Below are 12537 nucleotides of genomic sequence, written 5' to 3'. Positions count from 1 at the left end.
AAACAACCACCCATGGAGCGATGGATGGGTGGCCATTTGTTATTGTTAGAATCAGGACAGAGAATTTATCATACGTGTTATCAATATAGTTCCAGCAACATGTCGATATACTGTACATCACAATCTCACTGCTTTTGCAGGTTCCACCAAATATGATTTCATAATTAAAAATGACAATGCAATAACATTTTATTAGGTATATGGAATGAAGGTGACTTATAATGGTAAGTGTCCCTCATCAGAAGAGACTGAAGAGCTCAGATGGCCATGAAGACCCAGACATGTCATTCTAGCTTGGCTACATCTCCTTGGCAGACTCACATATCTGTGGCTTCAAGATGCATTATGTATTTATAGATGAGGGAATCTGAATTCAAAACAAGACTATTGCATGCTGTACTAGTCTGTCACCAGAGTTTCTGTAGTTCAGCAAAAGCCATTTCAATGTATCTGAATATCTGTGGAATGCATTAGGAATTTCACTTTACTGAACGCAAGACTTTTAAAGACTTCTTACTTAAAAGCCTCTTATAGTAGAAAAATATTAAGTAACTCAAAAAGTCTTTGTGTAATCAGTGTCCAAAACATTCTTTCGAACACATCAGTCAACGGTGAACAAACTGAGAACCTTTACTAGTCATAAATATTTCTTTATTTCAATTACAAACCCAATTACAAAAAAGTTGGGTAACTGTACAAATTGATTAAAAAAAGGAATGGAATGATTTACAAATCACAATAGAAAATCATATCAAATGTTGAAAGTGAGACATTTTGAAATGTCATGCCAAATATTGGCTCATTTTGGATTTCATGAGAGCTACAAATTCCAAAAAAGTTGGGACAGGTAGCAATAAAAGGCCGGAAAAGTTAAATGTACATATAAGGAACAGCTGGAGGACCAATTTGCAACTTATTAGGTCAACTGGCAACATGATTGGGTATAAAAAGAGCCTCTCAGAGTGGCAGTGTCTCTCAGAAGTCAAGATGGGCAGAGGATCACCAATTCCCCCAATGCTGTAGCGAAAAATAGTGGATTAATCTCAGACAGGAGTTTCTCAAAGGAAAAATTGTAAAGAGTTTGATGTTATCATCATCTACAGTGCATATTATCATCCAAACATTCAGAGAATCTGAAACTATCTCTGTGCTTAAGGGTCAAGGCCGGGAAACCATACTGGATGCCCGTGATCTTCGTTACTGCATCACATACAGAAATGCTACTATAATGGAAATCACAACGTGGGCTCAGAAATACTTCCAGAAAATATTGTCGGTGAACACAATCCACCGAGCCATTCGCCGTTGCCGGCTAAAACTCTATAGGTGGACTGTGGTAAACTGGAAAACTGTTCTGTGGTCAGACGAATCAAAATTTGAAGTTATTTCTGGAAAACTGGGACGCCATGTTATCCGGACTAAAGAGGATAAAGGACAACCCAAGTTGTTATCAGCGCTCAGTTCAGAAGTCTGCATCTCTGATGGTATGGGGTTGCATGAGTGCGTGTGGCATGGGCAGCTTACACATCTGGAAAGGCACCATCAATGCTGAAAGGTATATCCAAGTTCAAGAACAACATATGCTCCCATCCAGACGTCGTCTCTTTCAGGGAAGATCTTAGATTTTCCAACATGACAATGCCAGACCACATACTGCATCAATTACAACATCATGGCTGTGTAGAAAGAGGATCAGGGTACTGAACTGGCCAGCCTGCAGACCAGATCTTTCACCCATAGAAAACATTTGGTGCATCATACAGAGGAAGATACGATGAAGATGACCTAAAACAGTTGAGCAACTAGAAGCCTGTATTAGACAAGAATGGGACAACATTCCTATTCCTAAACTTGAGCCACTCGTCCCCTCAGTCCCCAGTCGTTTGCAGACTGTTATAAAAAGAAGAGGGGATACCTCACATTGGTAAACATGGCCTTGTCCCAAGTTTTTGAGATGTGTTCATGCCATGAAATTTAAAATCAACTTATTTTCCCTTAAAATGAAATATTTTCTCAGTTTAAACATTTGATATGTCACCTATGTTGTATTCTGAATAAAATATTACAATTTGAAACTTCCACATCATTGCATTCTGTTTTTATTCACAATTTGAACAGTGTCCCAACTTCTCTGGAATCGGGTTTGTACAAAAAAAATATTTTTTAACCGTTTTCATACTTGCAATTTTATTTAAACAACGCCCTATTATGTTTCAGTTCCTAAACAAAGTTACAGGCCAACTTATTCACTAACCAAAACCATTTTTACTCTCACTTGGAACTTGCCAAGTGTTAATTGCAAACAGTGTACAAATCTATTTTCAAAACTGGATGTGTTACAGAAACAAAATGTTGTTACTGCCACAGCAGGAAGGCTTAGTCCATTTCCTGTGAGCTAACCAGCTATTAGCAAGCTCCATCAAGCAGGTGTATTTCATTCCATACTGTTACTAAAAGAATTTGCTCCTTTCCATCTGCCCACAAGGCAAAAATGCTGTCCTAACGCAGGTTACCAATTTACACACCAGAACTACTGGGTTACACCTTACAAGCCCTGTGGTCTGCCCTCCCTGTTAGCTATTCTGACCGGTGAGGGAAATAACAGGCTGGAGAAGCTATATATGAACAGATGATTTCCTAAGTCAACATTTTACCTGTGTATTTCACTCAACAATGCACAAAAAGGCTGCATATCCCCATATTCAGGTCATCTGGCAACCATAATGGTGCACTGACATCCACAAGCATGTTTCATATAACAGGCTGGTGTTTATTAATTGAGCTCTGTTACACTATAACGCCGACCCGGCGACTGTGACGGTGACCGATGCTCTTGATTTAGTCCTGAGAAATTCTAGCACCCTATTACAAGTCAAGCTCTTCTCCTACCAACAGTACAAGAAGAATCTCACACTATTACAAAATACCCAAAGGGGAAGCTGATGGCTTTAAATGAGGGAATGAAAAAAAGCTGTGGTTAAATCAAGCTGTGTCTATGCCCTACATTGACTCTTGTCGAGGCAGTAAAACATCAGAAACAGATGGGAGGCCAACTAGGCTTTCTAAAACAGAAAAGACACGGTTGATCCACCAGGGAAAGTCTACTGTGTGGCAGTGTAATAATGTGGAACATCAGTGATAGCAAATTATGGGGTTCAATAATTCACCCTGGACCTCAAAAATACTTTTCCTGCATTTATCTCAAAATAAAAAGGCATAATCTAAAGCTCCATGTACTTGGAGCTTTCAGAAGAAGATTGAGTAAGCAGTTAACATGATGGTTTAGGAAGGCGGGGTCTAGCACCTAAATTAAATAGTCTGTGTACATAAGCATAGATTTACTCACTGAAGACTAGGGATGGGTATCGTTAAGGTTTTAACGGTATTACTACTCTTACCGATACTGCTTAACGGTCCGGTACTTTAACGGTATTCTTATCGGTACTTTGTGTTGGGTTACTTCGTGTTGGGTTACTTTGTGTTGTGTTAGGCAGTCTAAAACTTAGCATTTCTCCATCTGCACATAATTCACTTTCGAAAGATGCTTTGACGGATTGCTTGTGTTTCCGCCCTTACATGCAAAAATTTTGTTGCACTTATGACGACGAGCATTGTCTGCATCAACTCTAGTGAAGTATAACCACACTTTGGAACGTTTTGCTCTCTCCGCCATCGTCACTCTTTGTATTAAGCAGGAGTTTTCGTACTGTAAGGGGCCGTTCACATATCGCGTCTAAAAACGTGTGGAAAGCGCTAGGCGCGCCACTTTCAGATTTTTTTCCCCCAAAGCCTTCAGGCACTTGCGCTCCTGAGGAGGCTGTCGTTGCTAAGCAACCATGACCTGCTCTCTCCATGAAGACATGGAAATTTCAGCAATGGATAAGCTGCCCCTTTATCTTGGCTGAGCTTTCAACGTTGTTATGGAAAAGGTGAGGAAGCTACATAACCTGCGGTGCGCTTGCGGCATTCTGAAAAGTTGAGATGTTTTTAACTCGATGTGGTGCGGACGCGCCTGGAGAAAATGAGCTCGTCGCACTGCGTGCGCACCGCGACCGCATCGCTTCCATTATGAGCGCGCATACCGCGCGCCTACATTTGAAATAACAAACTTGAGTGCGCAAAAGACGCGATATGTGAACGGCCCCTTATGCGTCTTAATATGATGGCACATTAGAAATGTTTGGTGAGGTAAAATGTGCACGATAACATTATTAAGAAAAAATACATAGTGCATTTTTTCCCCTCCAGTACCTAAAGCAGAACCGATACCGTCAGATCTTACTGATACTACGGTCTTTCATAATTTAGCCCCGGGGCCATTTTAATACCGGGTTTAAGTACCCATCCCTACTGAAGACCCACTTCCGGCCCAGGAGACCCCGACTGTTCTGGACTCATCTGGTCTGTGCCGAGTGAAGCTCTAACTACAACATGTTTTCTAATCTTAACTCAAACTCTTGGGCACACACAAAATGCTTCAGTACAGATTGGACCAAAACATGAACCTATCAGTGAAACTTTAAAGACCAACACATGAACAACCACATAAATACATGCATAAATAAATAGGACTCTCTAATTAAAGAAAATGGCTAATGAAGTGACAATCAGTCTGATGCATGATAAAGCTATGCACTATATTGAAAGCATGAGTTTAATATCATGATACAGCAGAAATCCCAAGACATTAATAAAATGTATTATTTTTTTCCTATAATGACAAATTTTGAACACTATTGATGCCTATAATACAGTAATACAAGACATATGCAGATGTAAAAAGTGTTAAAGTATTTGTGGAACTATGCGAGATGTATTATGAGAAATCTCACAGTTTGTACAAAATGACATATTTAGGCTGGTTTCAGGGTTAATCCCATCAAGATGGCCCACATTTCTTAAGGACGTGTTCCTAAGTTAAATGTTAGACCACACGCAAAGAGATGAGAATGCAGGGTTCTGGAAACAAGTTTTGCAATCTTGGACTGTTTAACTTCACATGCTTGCTTAAACACATAAACAAAAGATATATCTGGATAAACTAGTTGACCTTACTAATAGCCTAATCAGTTATCAGATGACTAGTCAACCATGGTGACCCATCCCTAGTGACAGTGATACTGTACTTACGCAGAGCGCCCCTCTACGTCAAGTTTGGTGGGAATTATGTTTTTCTTGCCAAGCACTGTTGCAATCTTGTCCACATCCTTCTTCTCCACTGCCTTCATCAGCTTGTCGTCATACTTATTCCAGTCTGTGTTCTAAAAGTCAGAGAGAGAGAGATATCAGAACAATCATAACATCAGCATGTACACAAAAAACAGCAGTGTCATGTTTAATAAAACTGCTGAGGTGACGCCTATTATTCATGACTCCCTTAATGATCAGGGTGGTGATCACAAGTGTAATTAGCTGAATGAAGGAATGTTAACTCCAGTACACCACGTATTCAAAGATTCAAAAGAACAACAAGAAATGAAAGGCTTGGAGTATTCACAAAACAAAAAGTATGAGAGCTTTTCTTACATAAATTGAGGGGGTGGGGGGTCACTACAAAGGAAAAAAAAGGGTTTTCTATGTAACTGATGGAAATGGAAATGTTTTTATGATGTTGAATGTCAATAAACATGTAATTAAAATAAAATAATAAATGAATGAAAAGGCTTGTAGTCACCCAGGACACTAAATAACTTAAGAACCAAAAGTAACACCTGAGGAAATAGATACTTTAGAGTAGTATTAATACACATTAATCAAAATATAAAAAAAAAAAAAACCTTTTACATCAACAAAAGATGCTTTAAGCCTGGCATGATCATAAAAGTTCACAAAAGCTTTTCAAAAGACTTCTAAGCTCCAAAAGATCTCAGGCAACAGTTCAAGCTCCAGGAGAATTCTGCTGCATTCCTGAGTTCTGTTATTTTCCCACACCGGACCAGTGCCAAACAAACACATACACTCAATTATATAATCGGTCACTATCCCTCCAGCCTTTGCATAAATAAGAGAGAGAAAAAAAACCTCAATGTTTAACACAGCAAAGTTTAAGGGAAAAGTACTACTGGAGAATCTCTTGATACCTACAAAGTACATGGAAGTGCATTTGAGCCATCGACTCATCTTGGTGGTCCTTTGTGGCTGTGGTCTAAAGTAAAAAAAAATATGAAAAGGTTCTGTCTGACCAAATGAACACTCAGCCAGTGAGTGTTTGTGTTCTTCAGATGAATCCCCCTCTCCAGCAGGCAGCCTGCACCTCACAGGGGGACCAGAACCCTTGGCAGAGTCCGCGAACTTCTCTCCAGCCCACAGTCTCTCCACGGGACTTCATTACGGCACAAGAAACGGTGAAAACACTCAGAGGGTGAGCCACTGTAGCACAGGTACCAGCCCCGCTACAGCAGCTCCTCCTCTGGGGCTGAGTCTCTGTCTCTTCTCCTCTCTGTCAGACCGCCCTAATATCCATACGGACTCTCTATCCTGCTTTCTGTTCTCTTCTCCTCTGTTTCTGTCTGTATCTGCTTTGCTCCTCTATGCCAAATGGCAAGGTTGTTCAACCTCTGGCGGTAATTATGCAAGCTCTTCCAGGTCTAAAATATCTCTGCAAGCAGCACACAGACAAGCTCAGAGTGGTTACCTCTTTATTTTTGAACCTCAGGCCTTCGTCCAATGACTGATTGTGGTAGAACTGCTAATAATAAACCATCCAAGCATATCTAGTCCATGAGTAACGTTTACGGTGACACCCATGAGCAACAAGGCCAGCCAAATGAAAGAAACCTCAGTGCTGGAGGCACATATTGTATTCCCTCTGCAACCACAGCCTCATATAAAGCTACAACCATTAATCTCTAGGAGATTAAAGTCTCTGGTCCAGACCAGGTCATCATCTGGCGGTCTGAGGAGATGCTTCCAGCCTCATGCACACCGGGGGGTCTGAGCTGACGAATGAAGCAAACGGTAGGAGGATTAGGTGTCGGCTTTTTACATTCAACTGTCTGGCATATGGAGCCTGAAACCCTGTTTACAAATCGCCCCATGCCATCTCTGTATCTGCAAGACAAACACTACGCAAAATATCTATTTCCAAAAGCAAGACGTCAGCTTTTAAATTAGTAGGTGAGAGACTTGAAAGTGGATCCAAAGGCTGCAGGGACGCATTAGATTTTCACACTAGCGCCAGAGGGGGAGTTCAGTTACCCCTTAATATGCCCTTCTAGTCCCACCAATACAGCAGAATACGTGTGAGAATACACACACATATAGCATGCCATATGTGGGGTGCTGGGCAGGGTATTGACTCCCAAAAACTGCTTGGTCCTATAGAAACAATGAAACCGAAATGGATTCATATAGGGTCTAGTACCTTAAATAAGCACAACGGTGAGTGCGTGAACGTGTGGACTATTTCTGTTTTGTTTTGTCTTTTGCAGAGAACACTGGGTGAATAGGCCAAATACCTCACAACTGTAATTCAGTGCCATATTAAAGTACGAGACAAAAGAAAATGTTCACTGTGTGTCTGTTTGTTTGTGCACATGTGATCAATATTGTGTTAATGAAGATTTATAGTTCAAGCCTTGGAATTAGTTATGTAGACAAAGAGATTCCTTTGCAAAACTGAGGAGACAAAAGAAGGTGGCCAACACATGAGAACCTCTTCAATACTGATTTTAATGTCATCACACATAAAATTAAAAGAAAAGGGGGTCAAATTTAAAGATATACTTTAAGGGTACAGAACAGTCATTTCATAATCTTCATATTTCCATTTGTGTAGTTTCATAGTTTCAATGAACTTACTATTGTTGTAAAATAAAAAAATACAAAAAATAAAAATAATAATAAAGAATGAATAGGTGTGGCCAATATTTTGACTGGTTTGTTTACACTATTATACACACACTTACTCAAACACAAGATGGTTCTATGTGGACAACCCTTTCAAATGAATGGGTTTGCCTATCCCAGTAATTCAAGACAATTATGTAGCACTACACAAACAAGGCAGCAAGCATCAGACCAACAGCAGCAATGAGTAGTTTAAGCCATTTTAGGGGGCTTAAACTACTAAAACTAAATAAAACTATAATAATAGTTTTATTATATTTATAAGAGAAAGATAGTCTGTACCGTTTTTTCCCGGAAAAACACGACCGGCTGGAGGCGTGACATGTGGGCGGAGCTAAAGAATCACGAGCGCCAGTAGGCTTTTGCGTTGAGAGCATGTGGAAGCTGTGACACAGATCCAGAGGCTGAAATTTAACAAGAGCAGCATCAGCAACGACGTCTCTATGTGGTATGTATTGAAACTGTATATATTTGCTTAGCGGTTTTGGAAAATGAATAAATTCCACTTTATGTCGTCTTTTTATTTTATTTTTTTAAGGTGTATATGTGGAAAGTGCAGTTTGATGACAACATTGCATGTTGTTTACTTGATGTTAGGGGTGTGCCGGTTTCAGAATTGGTGAAGACGGTTATGATGCGTGTCAAATGTGACGGTTCATAACATAACTGTCGGGGGGGGGGGATTAAGAAAGGTTTTCTACAAAGCAAAATTTAATGAAGTGGTAAATATCATGTCTGACTATTTACAAAACTTCATTAAGTGGTAAAAACCATGTCTTCCGATATATTGCGCATCTTATGATCTTATCTAAAAAATGAAAATAATTTTTGATAAAAAATGTTTGTAAAAAATATTTTAATGACACGGTTTTGGCGGTTATAGAGTTCTAATGACGGTGTTCAACTATAACCGCCGGTCTCACGGTTATATACTAACCGTCACACCCCTACTTGATGTGCTTACGCGCTGATAGCTAAGTTAATAACACAGAGATATTTGAAGCAGTTTTACTCACCGCATGCGGATCCAACACACGATCGTGACCCTTTTTCATTGGGACTGCATTATCCTTAAGAAATAAACGATATGCAAATCCGGCATCAAACGCCCTTGTTTGTAAAACAAACATCTTCGAAATGCAGAGAACACACAAAAACACTTGCACAACTCCGTTGATGTTCTTTAAAAATAAACTCCATCCACTGATCCCTTAATGTTGTCTTGCCCTGGCAACCAAAAACACACTTCTTTTGTGACAATTCGGTCTCTCGCTCTGATCAGTGAATGTCTCTGCTCTCAGTGCTCTGCTCTACGGGAGCGCACGCTCTTCCGGCAGACTTGCCCTCAGGACCCATATAAGGAAATTCTGCTCCATCTAACATCACACAGACCCATACTCGAAAAAAAACTTTCCGAAACTAGTGACAAACCGGAAGAGGTATTTTTGGAACAAAAATACTCCTTCAAACGTACAACTTAATTTTTAAAACTTTGTCCATGTTTAGCATGGGAATCCAACTTTTTAACAGTATAAAAAACTCACTATGCATGAAATAGCATTTCACCCCCCTTTTAAAATGATTTTAATTAAAATGGCATAAAAACTAAAATACAACCACCAGTAATATGATTAAACAGGTTATCACTTTTGACCAAATTTATTAAATTGATGTGGTGTGTTCTGTGTGAGGTGACAATGGCACGCACAAAGTTTGGTGTCAATGTCAAAGCTTTGCAGAGATACAGCCTCAGAATCGTTTTGACATCATGCCTCAAATTTGCTGCGGTGCTCAACCAATTTTTTTTGTCTATGGCCATGAAATACATAATTTTGTCAGCACATTCTGAAGATGATCTGACTTGAATTTGATGAAAATCAGACCTATGGTCTAGGAGGAGTTCAATAAAGTAGTTTCTTTTTTCTTTTTTTTTACAGAAAAGAAAAAAAATGACAGACAGAAAGTTTGGCCAACTATTGCAAAATTATTATCCATGTTCTCCGCAAGATCCCAAAAATATTTTGAGACCATATTCATTACAATAGGCTCATTCAAATATGATTATCATTTTTGGATATTTAATTTTTAATAGTTAATGACTTCATATGAATGATTTATCACTTTTGACCAACAGGTTACCAAACTAATGTGATGTGTTCTGTGTGAGGTGACAATGGCACAAAGTTTTCTGCAGCCTCTGACACAGTTTGGCATCATTCCAGCAAATTTGTTGATGTGTTAAACCATAACACGAAATCCATAACTTTTGGGCAGTATGGTCTGAAGATGATCCAAGCCAATTTTGGTGAACTTTTTTTTTCTAAACTTTATGGTTCAAAAGCATAAGGATAAGCATATATGCAACTTAGAGCTGTTGGTGGCGCTAAAGGATTGGAGTTAGAGATCCCAAAATTGCTATGGTTAATGTGAGACTGTCCTCTTTCTGTGTGCCAAATTTCATGACTTCCATCAAACAGGTCTATGGGCTGCCATAGACTCCCAGAGCAGGTGGAGGAGGAAGAATAATAATAAGAAGAATGTCAACGTATACAATAGGTGCCATTGCACCTTCAGTACTTGGCCCCAATAATGCCTTCTGCTGTAGATCTCAAATCAAATAACTCCTCAGACGCCATGGCAGGTTTAATGTCAGCAACACTGAAAGTGATTAAACGATAGTTCGCCCCAATTCTGTCATAATTCTGTCGCCTTTATATCATTCTAAACCTCTATGACTTTGGATGACAAAGGATTTTGTCATCCAAATTTTGTCGTATTTTGATTAATGGCAAAATATGTCTTGACTTCCATTATATAAACAAGACACCGCTTTCCCTAATATTTTATAAAAGTCATGCAGGTTTGGAGTGACATGAGTTAGAAAAGGACAGAATTTTTATTGTTGGAATAATACATCAAGCACTTAGTATTAGAGTACAGTAGTATTCATTACATCTGCATAGATTAGAGCACTCATTTTCTTTCCCATTAAAAAAATAAAATAAAAATAAAATCATGATCAATGCATTTATTGATTCAAATTAAAACTCAAAAGTCTCAACCTCTAGGTACAGTAGACGTGTGTGTGAATATGTCATGCACAAAACAAAATTAATTTGCATTCAAGAGGCGGGTGCAAACAGGTTGGTTTGCGGTTTGTTTATAAAAGTTGAGTAATAGGGAGTGTTGTTTTCTAGTGCAGATTTAACGTGTCCATGAAATCTACACAAAAACACACTCTATGGCATGTTTTCAACACAAACAGGTTAATAGGACCAAAAGGGTATGAAGTGATAAGCTCTCTGGTTGAACAATCTATCTAGGATGAATCTTGGCTGCCAGGCAGTCTGGGTGACTGGGTGTTATAATTCATGTCAACACCTTGTAAAAATGAAACCCTATCCCCCATCCCAAATCACACACACATATACACCCACAAAGTCTTGCCTGGCAACAGCAAGCGTACATGGCCATAAATCAAGACACTTGTATATAGATACTTGTGTCCAGATGTACAAAGATAACACATGAGTGTAAGAGAGCAAAACCAGGCAGTTATTATGGGTGCGACAGAGAGCAATCAAGTATGTGTCTCGATGCCAGAAAAAAATCCCACACAAGAGTAACCACGTCAGTGCTTTAACTACTAACCTGCAAAAGCCCAAGGCCATATGTTGACAGCTACAAATAATTAATGGCATAAGCTGAAATCTGCACAACAGTTCACTCAACCGATTCATCATCACTGATCCCTGTAAGCACACCTGCAGCTAAAAATCAGGCCATCGCATACATCTGTTTTGGTCATTTTTCCACTCTTCTCACACAGAAAATCTCTCGTCCCATCAGGCCAGTGACATGTCATCCACACATCAACAGATCTGATTTAGTGCTGCACTAACCACAGATAGATGAGCTGCTCTTGAATCAGCCCCCTCAAAGTAGAGCAGTAATGCTGGATTTAGACCGTTCTGGAGGCAATCGTAACCCTCTCAAGCGACTGTAGAGGGTGTGATTGCTGAAGGTGGGAAGAGAGGGAAAGAACAGGATTCTTTGAGTTCAGCCTACCCCATCACTAGTTCCACATCAAAAACATCTCACAGTCAGATATCATGCGCCTGAAGAAGAGAATACTGGGGTTACATCCCCTTTTTGTAAAAATAAATAAATAAGACACACACAAACACACAAAATAAACAACATAAGTAGTAAAATCATCTTTGGTCACATTTTTTGAATGAGATACAAATTTTTTATTAATTTTAATTTAAACTTTTAAATAAAGCTAAAATTAAAGTAAATATAGCTTCAAAACATACAAGCAAATTTAAAGCAATGGGGGGAGGATTCAAAGTAAAAAACAAAAAGCACTTTCAGTATCTGAGAGCGCTTTAAGTACTAAAAACGTTTACAGAAAACCATAGGGTTTTTGTTTGCTTTTCCCTCAGCATTATTGCTGTTTGATTATTACTGATAAAATCATAGACACTGGCAGCTTGGCTGTATTCACACTAATGCACAGATCTATTTTGCCACATCAAATTGTTCGGCCTGCTCTGAAAACACAACTGACTGGGTTTACATCAATTTCGTATTATAAAAGTATTCGGTGATTCAAGTGTATTTAACCGTATCCACAAGCTTCAGGACAAACAAACACAAAGCACATGTGAAAGTCTGTCAGTACGT

The 12537-nt window shown here is 39.1% G+C and overlaps 1 protein-coding gene across 1 annotated transcript in view; it reads right to left on the bottom strand.

The window, feature by feature from the left end:
- LOC128016905 (uveal autoantigen with coiled-coil domains and ankyrin repeats protein) overlaps positions 1-12537 on the bottom strand; it is a 47783-nt gene that overhangs the window by 17292 nt on the left and 17954 nt on the right. The window contains exon 2 of the mRNA XM_052601835.1: positions 5131-5261. Coding sequence (XP_052457795.1) covers positions 5131-5261 — 131 coding nt within the window. The remainder of the gene's footprint in view (positions 1-5130; positions 5262-12537) is intronic.

This window comes from Carassius gibelio, chromosome A7 (genome assembly GCF_023724105.1).
Source record: "Carassius gibelio isolate Cgi1373 ecotype wild population from Czech Republic chromosome A7, carGib1.2-hapl.c, whole genome shotgun sequence".
In the NCBI taxonomy this organism is placed as follows: domain Eukaryota; kingdom Metazoa; phylum Chordata; class Actinopteri; order Cypriniformes; family Cyprinidae; genus Carassius; species Carassius gibelio.
Note: the sequence above shows the minus strand (reverse complement) of the source record. Positions and strands in the feature narration are given on the sequence as shown.